The 23,465-nt window shown below is 40.6% G+C and overlaps 1 protein-coding gene across 1 annotated transcript in view; it reads right to left on the bottom strand.

The window, feature by feature from the left end:
• NOX4 (NADPH oxidase 4) overlaps window positions 1-23,465 on the bottom strand; it is a 115,616-nt gene that overhangs the window by 52,197 nt on the left and 39,954 nt on the right. The window contains exon 12 of the mRNA XM_021382298.1: window positions 16,348-16,408. Within this exon, the coding sequence (XP_021237973.1) occupies window positions 16,348-16,408 (61 nt within the window). The remainder of the gene's footprint in view (window positions 1-16,347; window positions 16,409-23,465) is intronic.

Here is a 23,465-nt window from a genome sequence, read left to right as displayed (position 1 = left end):
ACACTTATGCTTATATGGTAGTGTTCCACCTCATCTCACATACGTTCTACAACTTCTTCCAGCACATGGAGCCTCCACGTCCTATAAATCTTCTTAAAGGAAATGGCACACTGGACAGGACTCTTTAATTTCTCCACAGGATCATTATGCACATGATTCACCCTTCAGGTCTATGATATTCTCTATCACACATGTGCACACAGTGCAAAAGTCAGATTGGTACAAATGACACCATTGCCTTTAGGGACAACCCAGCAATGTGATGAGGGAGGTAATGAGAGCTTCAGCAGCTACTGACAAGACATAGGTACATTTTATGCTTCTACAACAGAGTATCAGAAGCCTAAAGCTCAAAAAGGGAAGGTTTTTCAAATTACAACAAACAAACAAAGCAAAAACAACCAAGAAATCACAATATCTTCCAAGGCAGACAAAGGTGAGAGATATAGGGGACAGGGGGGTGTCAAAAAATGAAGATAGAATAGTTCCGGTGGAAGGGACCATCAGAAATCATCAAGTCCAACTGTCTGACCTCTTCAAGGCTAACCAAAAATTAAAGTGTATTATCCAAATGTCTTGAATTGAAAGGTATGGGGCTTCAGCCACTTCTCCAGGAAGCTCATTCCAGTGTTTTGTCGCTCTCACAGTAAAGAAATAGGAATGGAAAAACAAAATAGTCTTATCAGTTATAAAGCACAGAACGCTGTGGTCCAGAAATCTATTTGTCTACCAAAAGGTCTGTTCATATAGCTATACTTTTGAAAATTTAGCAAACATGTTTCTGTAATTAACCTTGGGTTTTTGCTGTCATCGGAGACACAAATCTCAGCTTCATATTTCACTACATGGACATCTGTAAACTCTAAAATTTCTACCTAAAAACATCTGCCTGCTGTTTTGCAAATTGCAGATTAGTCTGGAACACCTTCGGAGTTATGGATAGCTCCTCAGTGCCTTGAAGCAATAAAAAAAATAATTAAGTCAGCTTTCTTAAAACTGCCAACAGCATTAGAAGAGATTTGAGACCCACTAATCTGTCTTGTTCTCCAGGTCTGTAAATTTGGAAATGCTGTCATAAGTATTTCCTCAGTGCTTTGAAAAAAAGAAAAAGCATTTAGGGAGATGCTGTTGCCAGTGAAGGGCTATAAAAATATGATGAGTAACAAGATGGCATAAAACTGAAATGTCCAATATTTTACTTTGTCCTGTGACTTATTAATGGTCAGAGTTTCTGAAGTAAAGGAAGTGTCCCATTAAGCAGTTGCAGAGCTCAATGCTGGCAGAAATCCTTCTGCAGGTTACACAGCAGCTCCGTAGCAGAGCTGGAGATTAGGCAGACCTCTGGAGTTCAAAACTAGTGTCCTCATCAAGAGATTGACTTTTTCTCAGATGTACTGTACTTGAAGAGTATCTCCTTCACAGAAGTACAGTTTATTCCAGAACATACTAAAAGGTAACTTTAACCTCAAAATATCATTACAAATATGTGCTATGAAAGAAATGTTACTTGCACTGAATTCTGTAGCAGTGAGTTCTAATTGCTCTTTGGCTGTGAAGGGCTGTACCGTCCTGTTTGTACTCCTTGAGTCAATGCAGGGAGGCTCAACCAGTTCTTTTTTCATTAGTGATGAACTTTCCTCTTTCACTACATGCCACAAGAAATGGTGAGGTACTGGCTCTATCTCTCTTTAACTCATGACACTTGATGTAAAATGCTCTTATATTCACCAGAGAAAAAGACTCAAATTATCTGTGGGCAGGGAGGCTCAACTGATTCTTTCTCTGTAATTTGTAATCTGATACAGAAACTACAGAAAGGCCAACCTTAAAAAAGCTACACAAGATTTTATCACTGAAATGAGCTACTCTCCAACTGTACAACTACAGCAGTACTATACAGCACTGCCAAGCTCCAGAGGGTATGCCTTTAAAAAGCTGAGCTTTACACGGTTTGTCTATTAAGCCCTTGGATTCTCTTTGACGTACTTGTCCAGCTGTCCACCTCAACTTCTTCATCCCTCCCACATCCTCTGTCAAGGAATTCCAAGGTGTTTCTCACCTTCTGCATGAAGAGCCACCATCCTACGTTTGCCCTGAACTAGCGTCTGCATTTGATGGCCAAAAGTTCTGCTACTGGCAGAAACTGTGGTCTGACCCTTCCCACTCACTCTTCCATTGCTATGCACGATTTGGTACACCACTGTTATATTTTCCTAAATTACCTTTTTCCACAGCCTCTGTGTACTGAGCTGTCACTTGTTTAGAAGCCTTTTCATGTTTTTGAACATTTTCATCATTCCTCTCTGAAGCTTGCCCACTTCTAATGTATGCTGTTCAAAGCAAAGAGTCAGACCTGCACATAGGATTCAAGGCTTGGGAGCACTACAGAGGTACACAGCTGCACTGTGATCTCTATTTTCTGCTTTTCTCCTAATAATTCTCTCCTACTGGGCACAATGTTGACGTCTTAATGGAAATAACAGTCATGATTCCACAGCGTCGTTTGTGGGTTATTACAGTCACATCACTTCCATCATCAAGGAGATCAAACATTAGCATGCACTCACCACAAGCATACATGTACTGGTATTTTCAGCCAGGTCTATAAGCAGGTTCATAAGTTAATATATTTTAAACATATTCGTTTGAACAAGCTACAAGTACTCTTAAGTAAACATGTTTAAATGGCAGTCACAAAATAACTGAATTAATCCCATTCAAGGCTAAATTTTTCCAGTCACCCTAACAGAAACACCACCAATCACTGACAGCTTCTCGTGCTTTTGTCTGTTCGTATTCGGTCTCAGTTACGATCGTAAGTAGGGGATACTTTTGCCCTCTTACTAATACATACCTTCATTATTACACTGAAATATACAAGCATATTATCATATAACAACTTTGCAGAATCACAGAGTAGCTGAGGTCGGGAGGCACCTCCGGAGTTTGCCCAGCTCAACCCACTGCTCAGAGCAAGGTCTCTAAGAGCAGGCTGCTCATGGTTCTGCTCAGTTGGAATTTGAGCATCTCCAGGGATGGAGATCCCACGACCTCTCTGAGAACCTCTTCTGGTACTCGAGCACTCACGCTGCTTACTATGAGACTTGGATTCAAGACCATAGAATCAGAGAATCAGCAAGGTTGGAAAAGACCTCCAAGACCATCCAGTTCAACCGTCCACCTACTATCCATATTTCCCCAATGAACCATGTCCTTTAGTACAACATCTACAAATTTCTTGAACACCTCTAGGAATGGTGATTCAACCACCTCCTTGATCATCCTGTTCCAGTGCCTAACCACTCTTTCAGGTAAGAAATTTTCCCTAATATCCAACCTGAATGAAGATATAATGAACCATTCCCCGTGCAACATAAGGGGCAATTTAAGGCTGACAAGATTTTATTTTCTGCCACTGTTCTAATGGGGGATGGTGATGCATAAAATGCTCAGCATATCCAAAACACAAAACAGGCCAGTCCTATAGAAAGAACCAGTATGCCATTAGAACAGACAGGAGGGAAGCACTAGCAGATTTTGGCCTAGTAAGGGATGCCCCTATAGAGACACCACTGCTAAGTACATTACAGTTCTTTGTGCAGTCTCATTTCCTAAAAATCCCACTGAAGTTCACCTACTTCTGCAATCAGTAGGTCTGAATATGGGGGAAAAAAGTGCATTTTTACACTATCAGTACTCTGTGCTGTTCCCTCCCTGCCTTCTAATATAAGGTAGCCCTAAGATCACTCAACCCTTGTCCTCTACCCTCTTCCTTCAAAATGCTGCTGTGATGAATGCTGCTAATCACCGAGGCTTCACTCATTTCAGTAAGGTCATTAAGCATATTACAGACCTAAGCCACCTTAACGTCAGTAAATATCTGTAAAACACAGCCACCGACTTCCATTTCCTCACAGCTCAGCTGTGTGAATCCCTGCATTAGAGGTGCTAAGTTGTTCCCACAGCCTGTGTCCAGGGCCAGCTGAGATGGAATCTATGTAATACCCAGATTTGTGCTGGGATACACCAGCACTGATACTCATCTTTGCTGCTGAGTTTCTCCCCAGCTGACCTCTCGGCTATATCAAAACATTGGAAGTAACAGTACCAGGGTTCCAAATAAGAAACAAAAGAAGAAATAGGGTACTGAGGGACTCTACTATATATATATAAATCATTTCTCCTGTGTTTCCCACTGCCCGTCTCTCTGACAACACATACAAGTTCCTTTTTTCCACTGAAGCATAACACAGGATAAAGCAATCAGAGCTCAGCTGGATCCTATTTTCTATATAAATTTTGCTAGTCAACTGGAGATGATCCACTGGGAAAAAATGAGCAACTTTTCCAAAGATCTAATCACATCTGAGGCTCTGATTCTTCAAACATTTCTCAAAGGGCAATATCAAAACCTTAGCAGGAAATCATTTCAATGACTGGCAAATGAAATGGGCCATGAGATATCGGTTATTTCTTTTTCTTTTGGATAGGTGATAATGCACAGAGTGTATCAAGACATGTACCAGAAGTTTAGTTTAATTTCACCCTGCTGTAATTCTGTTCTTTCTTCTTATATATGAATTAAGAGAAGCAATTCTTGACTGCTTAAACCAGCCCCTCACTCCCTAAAGATAAACTACTACTTATGACCTAGTCTGGCTAGTTTTATTTTACACTCAACTAATTAGTTAAAAATATATCTTTTTGCTGACTTTGCTGCAGGATGTTCTAGTGGTTCGTTGTCTCCACTATTCAAATATCGTGTGTTATGAACAAAATACAATACTCAACAGATGTATTTTTGCATGACAAAAAGTCCATTACTGAATATTTTCATTTCAACAGAGCAATTATTCCCAACCTTGAGTGGGACAGAAAATCTTCAATGTTGGTGAAATAAACATTAATAAACATTTTCTAGAAGAAACCTGAAAAAAATGATTTTGTCAATACTTATGTAACAATGAACTCTCATTTGATGTCTGACTGACTCCTTTAGTGACCCGCTACGACAACACTCTTGATGCACCATCACAACTTCCGCAATACAGAATGGCATGGAAGTAGTAAAGCCCTCTACATGGTGGTACAAATGCCTTGAGAGATATGGGAGGCTTTTAAATTATTGCTATACTGGTTTTTGGATTAATGAAATGCTACTTTATTTGGAAGCTGCAGAGAGAAAATTCCATTTGCCATGCTTGTTAATAACAGGGCACAATTAGCATAATCCCCTCAACCCATCACAAAAAAAAAAAAATGCAAACATCAAAAAACTGAAATTATAAAAACTTCTCCCTTTGATTATAGATTTTTCTGTTTTTAAACACATTACAACTGAGCTGCAGGGATATTCAGCTCACACAGCACAAGTGCAATCCTTGAGGGAAAGCCCTGTGCTATCAAGGCTGGCAGCAGCCACTTAGCAGAGCACAGCGAAGCATCTCAGCTTCATCTCTGAAACCATGTGTGGGTGTCTGTGGCATTTTCCTTGAGGAAACAGCACTTACAGCGCCCGCAATGAGTAAGGGAATATGTTAAATTTATGCAAAGGGACAGAATTTAAAACTGCTTCTTGCAACGAAGAGCACAAATTGCCCACTGATTTATTTCATTTGCTCTTACAAGAGGAGAGTTCTCAGAGGCTCTAGGTGTGCTAACAGCAACAGCTTAGGAAAATCGCCACAGCAGCCATTTCAGCAAAACTCAACCAGTCAATGCACACTGGAACTCCTCCTCTAGCCCAAATATCCCTTTCAGTGCTGAAAAATGCCCCCACAGCCCTCTGTAAACTCTCTTCCTGAGCCCCCAGCTGTCCAACAAACAGTAACATGACTATTTGGATTCACAGCCCTTCTCTTCACCTACCACAGCATTTAGTGCAGCAACACTTGAAATGTTATGGCTTAAAAATAAGTCACAGGCCTAAACAGACCTATACTGTTTATCGACAGCGTCTACCATAAAGGCTTCTCTCAAAATACTGGCACACAATGATGCTTTGCAAAAAGCATTGTCTGAATTTTACTCTCTATAGATGGTCAAGCACTATCAATCCAAACTTGTTAAAGATAACAAAATGAGATTATAAGACAAAAAAAAAACCACAATAAAAGGTAAATACATATATCTATAAATTCTGAAAGTAGAAAGAAGTGTGTATGCATGTTTATATAAATAAAATTCAGTATTTCATGCAAATCAAGGTGACAGTGGAGTTTTCTCATGTGTCTCTCTCTTAATCCATGTAGAGTTGCCAGCCTAACCTGTAACTGCCATGATGCAAGTGTTTTCCCCTGCAGGAAAGAGAGAGACCACAGCACATTACTGCAAATACACCCTACAGCACCTGATGGAGCTGCAGGTGTCCCTGTTCGTTGCAGGGGAGCTGAACAACATGGCCTTTAAAGGTCCCTTCCAACTCAAATAATTCTACGATTCTGTGAAATCAGGAACTCAGCCAAGAGAAGATAAGGAAAGCTGGAGACACACAAATCCTAACAGGCAGTGGGGACAGCATTTACAAGTGATATTTTTGGCCTTGAGCCAGCGTTTTTGGCACTCCGAATTTTTGGAAAAACAATATTTCTCATGGAAGTGGTTAATCAACTTTAAAAAAACTGCAGGGTGAAGGAGGGCATCTGCTATTTATTTACCAAGTCTTGCTCATATTTCTCAAAAAAAAAAAAAAAAGCCTTAAAAATAAGAGGGAACAATACTGTATTCCCTGCTGTTTGCTTTGACTTTTCTGCCTCTTTGTCAAACCTGCTGAAGGTTCTGCATGCCTGAAAGCCTGACAGTTTTTTCTGGCTGTTTCAGCTGACCTAATAAAAGATATTACCTCTCCCTGCAAAACTTGCATCTCATGGACTATTATTCCACTACAGAGTACTCTGGGCTAATCTGGTACAAATGTCACAAACTATATAAATAAAAAGCATCACGATATCCTTTTTTAAGCAAGCTCCGTAACTTTATTCCTACTCATAGCACGAAATGGTTTAAATAAAGAAGAAGAGCAAGAATAAGGCTGAGCTGTAGCAATGTGGGTTACAATGTCAGTGAAAAAAATGCAGGCTGCACCTTGCCTATCAGCTGCTGCCTTTCACACCAGAGCAACATTCATTAACAAGAAGCCACACTCTGCTTCGCACATCCCGGTGCACAACACTGCAATCCTATTTACATTTGGCTAAGGGAGTTCCAGCCTATGAATTCCCTCCCACACATTCTCCTTGAAGCACATGAGTTAATAATTAGATGATTGAGCCATTTGTCTCATTCAGGAATGCCACATTCAGCATGAAACGAAAGTCATTTCAAATTTCATTCATGAACCAGAAATGGTAAATCTCTACCTTGCAGCATCTCACACTCTATACAGTATTTAAGGCATTTTTGCTTTGCCTTATTCTGAAATGGCAAAGCCTGAGAGATAAAAAGCAGGTTTCAGTTACAAATGGATTCAGTGGACTGACACTCACAAAAGGATTTCTTTTTACTAAGAAATGGATTGCACTGGTAGTTTCACTCCATTCCCATTAGGAATGAGTTCCCACATCTTCTGCGCTTTTCTGACACAAAGGGACACTAAGTTCATAACCTAGCACAGAGCTCAGCTTGGCACGTGGTTTAGTACGTGGTTTAAGTTTGTACAAAATGCACAGCTATAATCCTTGCAAAGTAAACTTTTCTATTCTGATTAGTGCAGAAGCCAAAATATCTATTCTGCCAAGTATGGAAACCTGCAGTTGGCCCAGTGTCATGATATGGTGCTTTCAGTGCATGCTCTGAGGTTTGGCTGGTAAAGGAAGAACGGTAAGTAATATTTCTGAGGCTGTCACACTCATTTTTATCCACAGGAATCTTATTTCCGCAGCTGATAATGATATAGTTGGGTGGTGACAGGTTTTTTATAATCTTTATGATTGATTGGGATGAATCTCCTGGGGAAGCCTGGGACAGAGAAGAGCTGAGGTTACAAGATACTCCTCAAAAATTCTTGGATCACAACCTGCCTGTACTGCCTCATAGAAAAACTCAACTCTTCAGCTAGTGCTTGAGGATGCAGAGAAACAACACATATGCAAAAGTCAAAGTCTAGATGGAGTAACACGAAAATGTGTGTGACAGTGATTTTAATGCAGCTTGGAATGAAAAGATTTTCAAGCTGACTGTTGCTGTTTCGATGCAGTATGAAGTTTCGGGTGCAGGCAAACAGCTGGCCAAAAGCAGGGTACTGATGGAGTGAAGGAGAAAAAAGAAAAAAAGCAATACAGGACCATAGAATCACAGAACGGATATGGGATCCCTTACCAGAACTTGAACATTACTATCATGCCCACAAGGAGCTACTCAATATTTGGTATGTAAATAAGATTAAAATGTAACTCGTATACTATTTGATCATGATAACGTTTGCAATACTGTCAGAGTTTGATTGAACACTACTATGGTTTTGTACTAAACACAGAACAACTTCTGATCACATGATACACCTTCTCTCTTCCCATCCAGTTGTTAGACAAGACATCAGCAGTAATAAGCTGACAGGTAGGACAGACCGAAGATTAAGGAGTGATATGAGACAGCATGATAAACAGTCATCTGAGCAGCCCATCAGTCACCACTGCTGGCAATCTGTATGGCAACAGAGTGCTACACTTCACATCATCCCCACAGCCTACATCAGTGATGACACTGCTACTGAACAGTGAGTCCAATTCAGTATTTCAGAGGAGTGTTAGAAGTGGAGAGAGTGCAAAACAGGCACTGGAACAGGTCATCCAGAGAAACTGTGATGCCCCATCCCAGAAGGTGTTCAAGGCCTGGTCACCTGGGGCCCTGGGCAACCTGATCTTGTGCAAAGTTTCGCTGCCCAGGAGGGACCTGGAACTAAATGGTCTTCAAGGCTCCTTCCACCCAAACCATTCTATGATCCTGTGATTTTATGAAAACAATAAATCATGGGAACCATCACAGAGTTGAACTTCACACACAGAAAGATCCCATGGACATCCAAAGGCTGAAGCTGAAAAATCTGCTGACTAATTCAATCCCAAGTTTTGTTTCTGGTTTATGCTAGCTTCTGTATAGAAATTAATCTACGACATTCTAAAGCATCATGCAGGAGTTGGGAGCACACACAGGTAACTGTCCCTTCTGCTCCTGAAGTTTATAAACATCAACAGTTCCTAAAGCAGTTATTCTTTCAACATTTTCAATTTCAAATACTGCTTTCCTGATTAACTACAGCACTTTCACAATCTGTTAGGAAAGGCTGCCAGAAATAAACCCCTTCAATCTAATTGCAAGATATTTTAACACAATTGTGATAACTCCCATTTTCAAGTCTGAAGTGTGTTTGCGATTTTCTTCTGCCCCTGAGGTAGAAGCTTCACTGGTTTGGGAACAAAACAAGAAGTTGGTCAGGAAGGCATTACCCAGCAAAACCTGAGTGGCATCCAGGCAAGTGGGCTACAGCCTCAGGGAAGTGCAGGCATGCATGAAGAGCTGGCATTTTTATGTCAGCTCTCCCTTTTCTCTGTAAACCATTACACATCTGTTAAAGGTGCTCATACAAAGAACCCATGAATTCCAGCTAGACTTCACATAATAAGCACCTGAAGCAGCTCTGACCCTCTGCACAGAAACCACCACAAGAATGGGACTCCGGTATGCATGACTGCAAAGAATTGGCAACTCTAAAGCAGCAACCCTGTCTTCTCAACTAATCAAACACAGCATAGAAACATAAATTACTGTAGCACAAATTTGCATGGAAGCCCACTCCCACACATCTCCTGGAGCCTTCCTGGCCTGTAACTCTATTTTCAAGGAAGACTGTGTTTTTTTTTTCTGTTTTCACTACATTCACATAACTCCCATCAGTTATGTGCTAGTGAGCTCCAGAGCAGGAGCTCACTAACAGGGAGTTACACATAACAGGGCGCACAAAGAAAGGAGTTCAGAAACTTCAAGGCAACCTTCTGTCCTAACAAACTTGATTTTGTTCCCTGTAGAGGTAAAATTCATGAACTGTTTAAACCAGAATCTATGCAAGTTATACCGGGACTGGTATTCAGTCTGCTGTAGTTCAAGTGTTAAACGATCTAGAGCTGGAATCAAAACTTCAGACGTGTTCTTTCAGTGCTAGTTCTTTACTCAGGGAAAAGGGGTTTTCAGCACACAGCCAGTGAACTGAATCTGTTACCTTCCTTTTTCTCCATTTTCCTAATCCTGCCTTTAATGAGCTGTTTACATGCATAAATAAAAAGATTAATGAACGTTAATAGCACTGAAGAATAGAACTAGTACTCTTTGCAGCACACTTTGGCTAATTATATTGTTAAGGTATTTTAAGCTCCCGGTAATGTAACAGTATTACTTTTATTACTAATATCAAATTATGTAAAAGAAACACAATTAAACCTTTTTAGCACTCAATTCTGAAATCTTCCTCAGAAGCCTAAGTGGGATTCAGTGAGAAGATAAGAATCAGCAGTCATAAAATATAACAGAAAAAATAACATCTCTTCCATCTCTGCCTTCAGCTTTCTGGAACGATCAACACTACCACAACATTAACACCTTTACACCCTGCCAGGAATCCCATGGAATAACTAAACACAACAAAATTCATGTTACTATGGAATGAGAAAGGCCCAAATCAAACAGAGCTGGAGGTAACAGGAAATGAGGTGAGCGAATGCTCATTAGAAGTGACTAGATAGCTTTAGAGAAACTTGGTAGCAATGACAGTGATCCCAGGACAACCCTGTCATATCCTTCAGACAGATTTTGTAGTCAAATTATTCCTTCTTGTCACCTTCTACTTCACACTCCTCCAGTGAATCAAGAGCCACTGCAAATATGGTTGACAGAGTCATCCACTATTTCAGTATCTCCCAAACTATTCCCTGCATTACTGAAAAGAAAATACTGCTCCTTTGCTAGCTCCGACATCAGCTAAGGGCAGCAATGCACACTGAACTTCAGATCTTCTCTGTATTAGGAGCTTCAAGGATGTAAGAGGGTCATGAAGATACTCCACAAAGATTTGACAAATCCTCCCTGCCCAGAAAGCTTAGCTCATGCCTCCTTCAGAGCTACTTAAAGGCCTGTTTATTTTCTTCTGGAGAGCATTCAAAAAATCCTTAGTCCATCTCCAACAGGTCAAACAACTGCATTCAATATTATGCCTGTTTAAAAATAAGAATTCTGTGTTGTGTATTCTTTGCTGTCTGAGGTTTCAGTCCATAGAGAGCTAAACGACATCCATGTTTTCATACATATGCCATGTTCTGGAAAAAGAATTTCATTGTGTTCAACTGAAAAACCTTTTTTTTCCTGAAACTACATGCTCCGAACCTGGATCTTCCAGAAACAAGACTATGACAATATCTGATAAAAATTCACAACCTCAGGGACCTCCTGACCATGTCTATCCTCAGCTCCAGCAGGAAGAATTAAGATAAGATACGTATTTTCTGATGAGACATGGCTTTCCACAATAATGCAGGTCAATACACTAAAATAGACAGGTCTCTCCAGAAGTAACATTTCCTGTTTATTGCCATGGAAACTACAACAGATATAAAGAGCACAATAACACTATTTCATAGAGCAAATTCTCAGCTACAAAACATTACTTCTCAACATAGTCATCACCACCTATGGATGAAGAAGAAAGCCATAAACACAAGTTTAGAAGTACAGCTGTGCGTGACTGTCCAGAGCATGACTTGTTTCTCACATCACTGTTAGCACTGCAGAAACGCACCACTCATCGCACTGCTGTGCTCACATCCACTGTTTGGTCTCCAGAAACACTCAGAAAGCATCAATGAACGCCAATGGGTGCCACTCTTTCCACATGGAGGAACTCAGTGACACACCTTTGCTTCACGCACGCTTCCATGTCAGACACCATTTTGTCAGACCGCCCTGCCGCTGCCATCTGTCACAGAGCAACAAAATGTAGCAGAATATTGGTGGGTAGGTTCAACTTCCACTGCCATACTGCCAAGTTCTGCCTCTGATGGCATGGCTCAACATAATAAAATAGGAGGCATTACTTTCGGAGCACCTCCTGTAGATCTGGTTCTAGCTCAGCACCTCCTGCTGCCACATTTACTAAGCTAAGGGACAGAAGTCTCAGATTTAATGAATTGTATTAAAGTGCTGTTATGGTGCTTTCATAATAAATACACTGCTGCTCAGAATGGTGGACAGGTTTTGCAAATATTCTCCAGGACCATAACCACCTGAACAGCAGGAAGGTTTCACTACAAGACAAAAATTACTGTAGAGCACCGAACAGCAGCAGTGTTTTAAACACAGTCCCACTTCAATTTGTACCAGAAACAGCCTGCAGCGTAACAGCAATGTTTTATTCCCTCAAAGAATGCAGTTCACCTCAATACTTCTGAGCGCTGCCGGCTTGTTTCCCACAAAAACATGTTGCGTGGCTTCAGGAGTCTGTTATTCCCACATGGTCAATACCACTTTCTGTCTAGCACCCTGAAGTCTGGCCAGTAAATGAGACACATTGTCTTGCACTGCTGTGTGCTCTTCACTGCTGTTGAGTGGCTGGACACATCAAGCACAGTCCATGGGTTCACTCCTTTTCCCTCCAGAGGTGCCAGATGAAACGTCAGCTTTCAGACTAAACAAGTGGCACTTGAGGAAGCAGCAAGAAGAGTGGAAGCACACCCTGACAGGTGACAATGCTAGGACAAACTAGGCATCAAGTGAGGAAAAAACAACTTAAAACAATCCTTTTGTAAATATTAAGGCACTGAATTTCTCAAAGCTGACTGAGAAAATGTTGACCAGAGAGACAGGAGAGAAGCAGAACAGAACAGGTGTTCAGAACGGTCATTAATAGCAAAATCAGCTAATTAGCTCATCTATAGATCTCATTATGGATTCACACAGAAACCCTCGCACAGTCACCAGTGATGCTGTGACGTCTAAATCCACCACCCACCAGCACAATCTGCTGGGCAGCTGCACTGTAAGACATGCTGGGTAGCTCAGAATGAGAGCTAGCCCAAGCTGCATGGCTTCACATTTGCCATTACTGGAGATCAGCCACTTGAAACCCACTGCAAGAACAGGGTCTGTGTCCTGACAGGCTGAGCTGTGGTCTACAGGCTGTTCAGCCTGGAAAAGAGAAGACTCTGGCGAGACCTTATGGTAGCCTTACAATATCTAAAGGGGGGATGTAAGAAAGAAGGGGAAAGATTCTAGCAAGCACTGTTCTGAGAGGACAAGAGGAAACAGTTTCAAATTAAAAGAGAGGAGATTTAGACTAGATATAAGAAATTCTGTATTTTTTTTTTTATGATAAGGGTAATGAGGCACTAGAACAGATTGCAAAGAGAGGTGGTGGATGCCCTGTCCCTAAAGACATTCAAGGTCAGGCTGGATGGGGCTCTGAGCAGCCTGATGTTCTGCTGCTGCAGATGTCCATGTTCACTGCAGGGGGCTTGGACTAGATGACCTTTAAAAATCCCTTCCAACTCAAACCATTCTATGATTCTATGACTTAGATAATCATGTCTCTGAAATAATTACATCATCATTCTTCAGTGGGTTTGTAGGAGCTATGTACAAGATCCACTGTGCATAGCAAAAGTTCTAAAAATCATGTCAGGAACCTGTATGAGGGAAAAAATCACAACTGAATTTCAATTAACTAAACTACCTCTAAAGTAGAGATGCATAACTTGACTCTCTTTAAAATCAGTGAAGAGAAAAAGGCATGCTTGGGGCCTGGTTTGTCTCCTCCTGAAACAGACACAGCAATAGGTAAGAAGTCTACAAAGGAAGCCAAGAGTAGTTGTCAACGTGAAAGAATCTACATAGGCATCTAAGATCACATTACAGGAATATTAGTGCCTGTGTATCTGTTTTCTGTAATGATCATGAAAGCTAAGCACAATACAGTTACTAATTCTACCGTAACACAGACAAGAAATGAAAGAGCTCAGATTTGTATTGGAAATTCATTTTAAAAATGCTGCTGCCTACACAGTGCTTCTGAGAAGTGCAGGTTCTCGACTGTTCTAAGTTCAGACCGCTCCATTTCATTTCAGTAAAGCAAGAAATACATCATTTAGGGGATCTGGATTACAATTACCTTTGCAAAGGTCTTACAAGATATAATTTCTGAAGTTTCTTCCTTTCTTCCCTACTTCTTCTGTCCTCCATTTTGTGGTATTCAAACCATTGCTTTAAAAAGCAAATTGTATATACTGCCTTACAATCTACTACATACTTGTTTCTGTACCAAAAAAAAAAAATTTAGAAGATTGCTTTTTTTCAGAAGCCTCTTCTTGCAAGTTATTGGATATCTACAGTTCTATGCGTGGGGATATGAACAATAATTGGCATTATTTAACAGCAACACCTCACCAGTAGCTGATAAATCTATTACCCCTTATCTTTCCTCTTGACACACAGTTACTCTCCCAGCTGACAAAACAAAGGCACTAAGGCCACAAGGTATTTTATTCAATTTTCAAAACATCAGACTCAGTGTCAGAGACTCGACCTGAAACATAACTTGCAGAATTGATTTGCCAGCAGTGTGCATCCATCCCCAGCTCATGTCCTTACAGCTAATGGCAGGCAGTTGTTCCTTCTGTATGTATCCCAGGTGCAGGCAGCAGAAACTGAACCCAGTGAGGGGATCAGCATCTCAAATGAACTGATTCTTCTCTGTATTTCACACCATATCTGCACTCTTCTTGCATCTCTTTAATTTAAGCTTGTAATTGAGATCTGTGAAATAAATTGCTAACTCTCTTTGGTATCAGGCATAAACTGTCAGGAAAGTGAAAATGTGACACATGGAGAATCTGAATAAATAGGATAAAGGCTGAGGGAACAGGGCGTGAGAGGAGCTTAAATGACAGAATGCTGCATAGAAACTCTCCCGGTCCAATATCCTATCTCTGGGAGCAGCCATTAAAATATGCTTAACACAGATTATAAGGAACGTGGTAAATGTCTTAGCACTTCTTCAGTATCCTCCTCAAACAGTCAGAGGATTAGAGACCATTAATTATCAGAGGGCTTAAGGGAACGAGTGAGAAGAGGGCTCCTTGGTATTGATGCAGGGTAAACAGCCTGCTTCCCGACAGCACATTTGACCCAGGGGGGAGATATCCCTGCATGGCTAAAAGACTACAGCAAATGCTCTCTGTATTGTAACAGTGTCATGAGTCCCACTGAGGACACTGTCTGCAGTCCCACTTAGGCAGACTTGCTTCATCATGGAGAATACAGATACTGAGCTGGAAGAAGGACATTGAAATACTATTAAAAAGCTATTCACACCACTGAGGGAGAGACTTCGAAGACGTCACTTTATGTGGAAAACTCCACTCCATTTGGGGTGCCTACTGTCCTCTCCCAGCCCAGGTAGGAATGGTGCACAATAGCAGCATACTGACTCAGAACGAAGACCAATTAGAACCATACCCTGCCACTGTCTGGCCAACAACCTATCTTTCAAGAAAGAACAGAAAACTGGGGTGATTATGCATTACATGTACAAATGGCATTACCCTCTCAACCTTTTCCTATTAACATTTCAAATACTTCCACAGCCGAGTACGCACTTGGACCAGCAAAACAAGCAACATGAGTGAAAACAAATTAACACAGAAAACATTTCTTTGTAGGAAACGAACAAGATGGTGTTGTTTATTTATCTTCCTTACCAGGAAATGCTATGCTAAGCAAGAAGGAAGTCAGCTGCCAAGCAAAGATGACATCTATCACTTGAGCATACAACTATATAGGGAGCAGGAAATTAACATTTTCCTCTGCGGGGAATCTTGGTTTACACCTTTGGTCTGGAGGACATTCAGAGAGCAATGGAAGAGCATGGAAGAACATGAAAGCAACCTGTAATCTCACTGTTCCATGGGTGTTAATTAACCTGGCAGCCATTCAAATTGCTGGCATTAAAATCCTCTTATCTGAGAGCTGCACATTTCAGCATTTCTGCACTCTCTACTATGTACAGAGGCATTGTACAGGGGCAGCAGGCTACCAAAAAAAAAAAGAAAAAGAGGCAGAAACTTGAGGATAACTGCAAATCATTAAATTGTGATCAGAACATCTGTTAGTAGTTGGAGAAACATGCTTTCTGGAGAAATTCACATCTCAATAAAGCAGAGGTTGCATCAAGAATGTAATAAGAACAACTCTGAGAAAACAAGCTTAAATGTTCTCTAGTGAGAGTATGCTGCAATCAAGGTAAGACTGAGCTGAAGCCAGAAAGTTTGAGTAAAGATATTGGTCTCTGAAAGGAATTGTTTTTCTACGTACCTGTCCAGTCTCCTACTACTTTAAGGTGGACCCCAAACGTTGCTTTGGTATCTGTAGGGCACTAAAAATATTGAATATATTAAGGACCAATTCTATGTAACGAGAAAGTAAAAAAAAATGCATTCAAAATACAGTTGCTAAGACAGAATCTATTGTAAATAGGTCATTCCTGAGGAACCACATCAGCAGCTACTCCCTTTACAAAGCAGGTCTAGCACCAGTATGGCTCCTCCACTCAATTTTAACCTTTTCACCTGTTTACAGAGGAGTTTGGGATGGGTTTGTCTGGAGGTGTTATTTGGAACAACCACTTCACTAAGCATTACTCAGCAATGGTATCAACTAAGGGTACAGCAGTACAGAATTACTTCCCCCTACTGTCAACCCTTACCATTCAACATCAGGAACTGCCCCATCGCCCCTAAATCAAGGCATTTAAAGAAACATCTTTCCATTTAGAGATTTCTGTTTTTTCAGTGTCAGGGCTCATAATTTCAAGCTGATCATTCTCAGACAACCGTTGCTTTCTTCTGTATTAAAATTGAGATTGCACTGCCCTTCACAAGAGCTTAGAGCTTGCAAAGAAAAAACACCAGATTGCATGATACACAATAAAATCACTTTGCAGCCACTATGCTCTCACTCTGTACCTATGCCCTCACCTCAGGGCTACGTAACTGTAACTATCAACAAGGGAATTGTTATTTACAGTCTTATCTACACCATGACATCTAGAAATCTCCAGTCAAGCCATGTCAAAAGTCTAAAGAGCCTTCTCAGTTTCACTCCTTGTTTGCCACACGGAGAGCTTAACCTCAGTGGCTGGACAGCTTTTGCTGAGACACCAAATGATTTCACACATTAACAGGACAAGTGTTATTCCTCAAAGATTCTTCACTTTCCTTCTACAAACCAACATTATCGGTTTCTCTTTCACAAACAATACTACTACTGCATGTTGACATCTTTCCTAGAATCTGTTAACAACTGATCTAAGGTCCATCACGAATTCAGCACCCAATCAATGTCACTTATGTCTCTATTTTCTCCCACTACAGACAAATACAAACACTGAGGTTGAAATGCATGGAACATATCTGTATTATAAATAAAAGAGGCTCAGGGATATAGACCGAGCAATGAAGCTTCAATCATCCACCAAGCTTGTGAGGACACTTCTTGGCTCTTTTTTCAACCTTTTTCAGCATGAAATCAATCTCAGATAAATCCGGAGTGGGAAACCACTGGCCTCAGGGCTTGAGGATGCATTCCAATTCCTCTTTATATAGCAGAAGAGAAGTAGGCAATATTTTAGTATTCTCTACCTCTTGCCAAACCTAGAATAAGGTTTAAAAAGTCCCAGCTACTCACTCAATTCTCCTGAAGAGGAAGAGAATTACTTTTAGGAGTACAGATCACTACAAGGATTTGTTAACTGTCATCTTTCAAGTTTTCCTACAAACATGTAGATAGACAGATACTTATTTAGGCAAGTCTTAGCCTTCGAAAATACAGTATTAAGGTAAGGTCACAAACAAATGTCCTATAACAAGGTCTGTATTTGCTATGGCAATTTGCACTGTCCTCCAGAAGAAAAATATAAAGAGCAGTTCTCAACATAAAAATAGATGCATCTCCTCTCAGCTAGAAAGAAGCATTCTAGCCACAAAAATATCTGTTTTCCTGGGGACTTCTGTAAGGGCCTTTGGCAGAGTTTATTTTTCATTCTGGGCTGTCCTGTGGTTCTCTGTGTTTCACAGGAGACTGAGTGATTTTTCTTAGTACAACCATGAAAAATCCCAGTTCAGCACATCTTCTATAAAACTGCCTGTCATTCCGTCATTCCATTAAAGTTAGGGGCTGAACAACTCTTGACTCTAGCAAAATAGGTTCAAATCCATTATCCTTTACATTAACCTTGGGACGAACTCCTTTCTAGATTACCTTAAAAAATAATAAAAAAGAGATCTATATCTCTTTAGCCTTTAGGAAGTCTATTTTGATACCTATAACTAGGTATGAGGGTTCCTCGGAAAGTTCTAGAAAAATCTTATTGTGCTACTAAATCTTATCAGAAGAAACACACCCATCATTTAGGCAACACAGTGTTAAATTCCCCACATTCAATCGAAATAAAAATTGCAGATGGTCCAGCAAAGAGCCACCCAGATGATTCGGTTACAGAATCAGACATACAAAGAGAGATCCAAGAATATGCGTGTTTAGTCCACAAAAAAAGAAGGTTCAGACTGATCAGAGCAATTGGCCTTTGACATGATCCCACATCACATCCTTATCTCCAGATTGGAGAGATGGATCTGAAGGGTGGACTACTCAATGGATAAAAATTGGGTGGATGGTTGCAGTTAGAGGGTTGCAGTCAACATCTCTGTGTCCAGGTGGAGGCCAGTGATGAGTTATGTCCCTCACCAGTCTTTATCAAGTGCTCATTAATATTTTTATCAGTGATACAGTGAGATTGAGTGCACCCTCAGCAGGTTTGCTGATGACAAAGTGGTGCAGTTGATACAACAGAAGGAAGGGGTGTCATCCAGAGGGACCTGGACAGGCTTGAAAAGTGGAACCACAATAGCCAAATGAGGTTCAACAAGGCCAAGAGTAAGGTGCTGCACTTCAGTGAGACAATCCCAGGTATGTGTACACACTGGAAGAAGAAATCCTTGAGATCAGCCCTGCTGAAAAGGTCTTGAGGGTCCTGGTGGGCAAAAAGCTGGACATGAGCCAGCAGAGTGTGCTTGCAGCCCCAAAGGACAACAGTATCCTGGGCTGCATCAAAAGAGAGGTGGCAGCAGGGCCAATTCAAGTCAGTTTATGATGAATATCTACCAATACCTAAAAAACAGCTATAAAGATGATGGAAATGCTCTCTTTAACACCATATGCGGTTACAGGACAAGAGGCAAAGTTGCTTCAGGAGAAACTCATTCTGGATGTAAGAAAAAATTATTCACTGGAAGAACAGTTAAATGATGGAACAGGTAGCCCACAGAAGGGGAGGAATTTATCTTCTTCCATTGCAGAGGAATGCCCTTGCACCAGAATGTTAGACCAGATGATCTGCAGAGGATCCCTCCATCTTAAGACTTTCCTATGAACCTGTAATTTGAGCTCTGAAACTTCTATTTATGCTTTTATTGTAAACAACACTTATTTTATGCCTCTCATCTCCATAAACTCGGAGACTTGGAGAAAACATTGCAAAAGCTTAAGAAAAATATTCAGACAGATTTTCAAGACTTTAATGATAAAAGTGGGTTAACTTTCATGTGTTATCAACAGACAACTGCGCAAGTGTAATGAAGTGCAACAAAAATATCTTCTTACATATTTAACTGTCTTCATGGAATCAGAGCAATCACAGAATAGCTGAGACTGGAAAGTATCTCCAGAGTCTGGCTTAGCTCAATCTGCTTGCTCATGCAGTCAGTGAGAGCGATGCCCAGTCTTTTGTGCTTATCTGCAAGGAGGAAACTCCACAGTTTCCCTGGGCAACCTATGCCAGTGTTCATCCTCCCTCACAGTAGATGTGTTTTTTTCTTATGTTCGGATGGAACCTCCAGTGCTTCAGTTTGTGACCACTGTTCTGTCACTATACTTCATTGAGAAGAGTCGGCTTTGATCTTAATTTCCCACTATCAGGTACTTATGCCCATAGATAAGATTCCCAAGCCTCCTCTTCTCCAGGCTGAAGCATCCCAGCTTTTTCAGCCTCTTGTTATAGAAGAGGTGCTCCAGCCCCCTAAACATCTTCGTGTTTGTGCTCCAGCATCTCTATGTCTCTCTTGTACTGGGGAGCTCAGAACTTCAAATGGAGCTCAACATGTGCTGCGCTAGCGCTGAGTAGAGGGGAGAGGGATCACATCCGTTGATCTCCCTAACACAACCCAGGAGGCTGTTGACCTTCTTAGTAGCAAGGAAACATTGCTGGTTCGTGTTTAACCTGGTGTCAACTAAGACTCTCAGGTCCTCTTTTCATCAGTTCCTTTCTCAGGTCAGGTACTGGTACCTGGGGTTAATCCTCACCAAGCAGAGGACTTCACATTTTTTTCTTGATATTCATTAAGGTTCTGGTCAGCACTTTTTTCCAGCCTGTTAAGTTCCCCCCAATGGCAAGGCAATCATTTAGTGTACTAACCACTCTTCCCAGTTTTGCAAGGTTGGGTATTGACCCCTGAGGCAGACCACTACTGACTGGCCTCCAACTGGTCTGTTGCTCACAACCCTTTCCAGACAGTTTTCAATTTACCTCCCCAGCCATTCATCTTGTCTATACTTCACTGATTTCTCTATGAGGATCAGTGTCAAAAGACACATGAAATACTATACAATTGCCTATTTTACCTATATCAGTATCTGATCGCTTATTTCTTTTTATTTCACAGAATCACAGAATATTCCAAGATGTAAAGGACCCACAAGGATCACCAAGGCCAATTCCTTGCTCCATGCCGGATCACTCAAACTTAAAACACTGTGTCTGAAAGCCTCATCCAAATGCTCCTTGAACTCTGGCAGTCTGGAGCGATGCCCACTACCCTGGGCAGCCTGTTCCATGCCCACCAGCCTCCCCTACACAGTTTCATTTGCAGTATGTAACATCTCATCTTTAAAACACCTCACAGCTAACACTGCTTCAAGATCCTTATTACAGTCAGCTCATGCACACATATAAACTGACATCTTTGTACAGTAAGAAGTTAAGCACAAGCTGAAGTGCCCTCCTGAATTGGAAATCAAGAAAACATTTATGTGGGCGTTGGTCAAGTAAGCACATATCAAGGTGGCTTAAGCAATGTATGAGGTCCTTTCTGCAGTTGTGAACAAAATGAGTAAAACTGCTTTTAAAATGTGTTTTGGCAATTCATGTTTGGCCTTCCCCTTTTCCTTTTAATCTGGAAGGCCTAAGAAACAAGCCAGTGACTATTAACTGTATGAAGCAATAGTTGTATTCAGTCCCTTATTTTTCTCTTATTTCACAACACAATGACAAAGAGGAAACCGTTAAGATTAGACTATCCTGACACAATAATAATTAAAAAACAAACCACGTTATTCTCACAATTCATCTTCCTTAAGTAATGTTTTCCAAACAGGAAAATCAATAACTTGAACAGTCTGCAGTAAGAAGGGACACTGGACAGTATTAAACAGAATGTCACAAGTTCTTCAGACGTTCTTTCTTCACTTTGAAGAGCTGTAATGAACCTCATTTGGTACACTCATTTGATTAAAATGCCACAGTACACAAATTAACTGTGGCAGATAGGCGTAATTACGTGAAGCTACGTTAATCTTATTCTAACCCTAAGCTATCTATATCTTCAAGAAGTGAAAGATTTCACAGGTAGGAACGTCTATGCTAATCGGGTTATCTGCCAGCATTTGGCCATCCTCCAAAAAAACTGAAGAGCAAAGGAATTCTGTTATATTTAATAGAGCCGTGTATATTTACACCCCTGGAGAAAACAATGTTCTTAGCATGGAAAATTGGTAGATTTTCACAGAGTTGTTAATCACAAGTGGGAAAGTTTATAATATATATCCTTATTGTATTTTTTGTATGTATTTTGACATTCTGAGCAATGAAAATAGTATTTTGTGCATAGAAGAAGAACTTCTGGAATACAGATTTTTCTATATCTAGACAAAAACACATTTAAATATTTTTTCTTCCTTTTATTATAGTGCTAATCATAATAGAAACACAAATTATCACATCAGGAATTAGCAACACTCCCTGGAACAGCAACTGCAACTGAATTACACTTACCACTGGTTATAGTTCTACTATTTATGTCTACACTGAAATAAAATATAGACTTATTTTTAATTAATAATCTTAATAATTTAAGTAATTAATGTTTAACTCAGTTACTAGATTAATATATAGTTGAAATATATGTTATAAGTTTTATAGACTTAACACAACTCTCTGCTTTCCTCTATGCCTTGCTTTCATACAAATACAAAGTGAGGGAACTGATTACTATGAGATCATAGTGGTAATGCTTTACACCCACTTTATATTGGTATAAAAATCCCCTGGAAGTGATGAGCAATGGAAAATCTAAGCATACGAGAGCACAACATATAGCAAGTGAAAAGTATCCTGTCAGCATCTGTGTTTCCAGCTGAGAATACCCAAATATCACCAGTACCTATTACCAGTCAAGAACTATATCCAGAACAAGAATCGGGTCACATCTTATTGAAACAATAATGATTCTAAATACTACTGAAATATTTTAAAATATTTTTTTAGACCTTGAGGCGTTGGGAGAGGGGTTAAGTCAAGAGCAAACTATCAAGAAAATACAAACCTGATTCCTGAAAGTTTCTAGTTCTTCTGTACATCCCTACCTCTTTCCATAAGAATTGCGAGGAGATGTATGCTTTTTTTTTATTACAATGCTGTCATGGAAGGTGTGATGGACGCACTAGAATATCCATTAACAGAAGAAAGGAAAAGGAAAAGGAAAGGGAGGTCCAAGTTATGTACCCCTATGTGAGGGGGTGAATAAAGCACAGGAGAAGCTCCTGTACAGTTGCACATCTACCTTCAGGCCGGGCAGTGGAGATACTGGATACACTGCTCTCAAACTGATGCAACACAGCAAACACCAACTTCTGTCTTTGGTGCCGTAGCAGGTGGCCTGAATTATTCCCAAAGTTACTAAGACCTATGCCACAGCTGGAAGAGCGAAGAAAAACCTCATCTTGTCCAGTGTCAGGAGCTATAAAGACGTTTTCAGAATTTGTTCACATAAAGGTAAAACTGCTTCAAAGGAGGTTTTCACTTTTTGAAAAAGCCGTTATATGATTCTAATATGGAGTTTGCAGATAATCTGGCAGGGACTGCAAACACTGCTAAGTCCCTGGTCTGCTTCCACGTCTCTGACTGCATTCCAGGGGGAAACAGCTGCGCTGCCAACCCCTGCTCCATCAGCCTATCCTTGCTCCAGACTCAAGAGAAATCCTTGCACAGATCAAGGAAAACATACAAAAGACAGCATAGTTGGAAAAGAGGCAGAATTGGAAGAAAAACAGAAAGAACTACACACAACCAACCTATTTTCCCTCCCATAGTGGGGGAGGAG

This window comes from Numida meleagris, chromosome 1, assembly GCF_002078875.1.
Source record: "Numida meleagris isolate 19003 breed g44 Domestic line chromosome 1, NumMel1.0, whole genome shotgun sequence".
Lineage (NCBI taxonomy): Eukaryota > Metazoa > Chordata > Aves > Galliformes > Numididae > Numida > Numida meleagris.
This window is presented reverse-complemented; position numbering and strand designations above follow the sequence as displayed.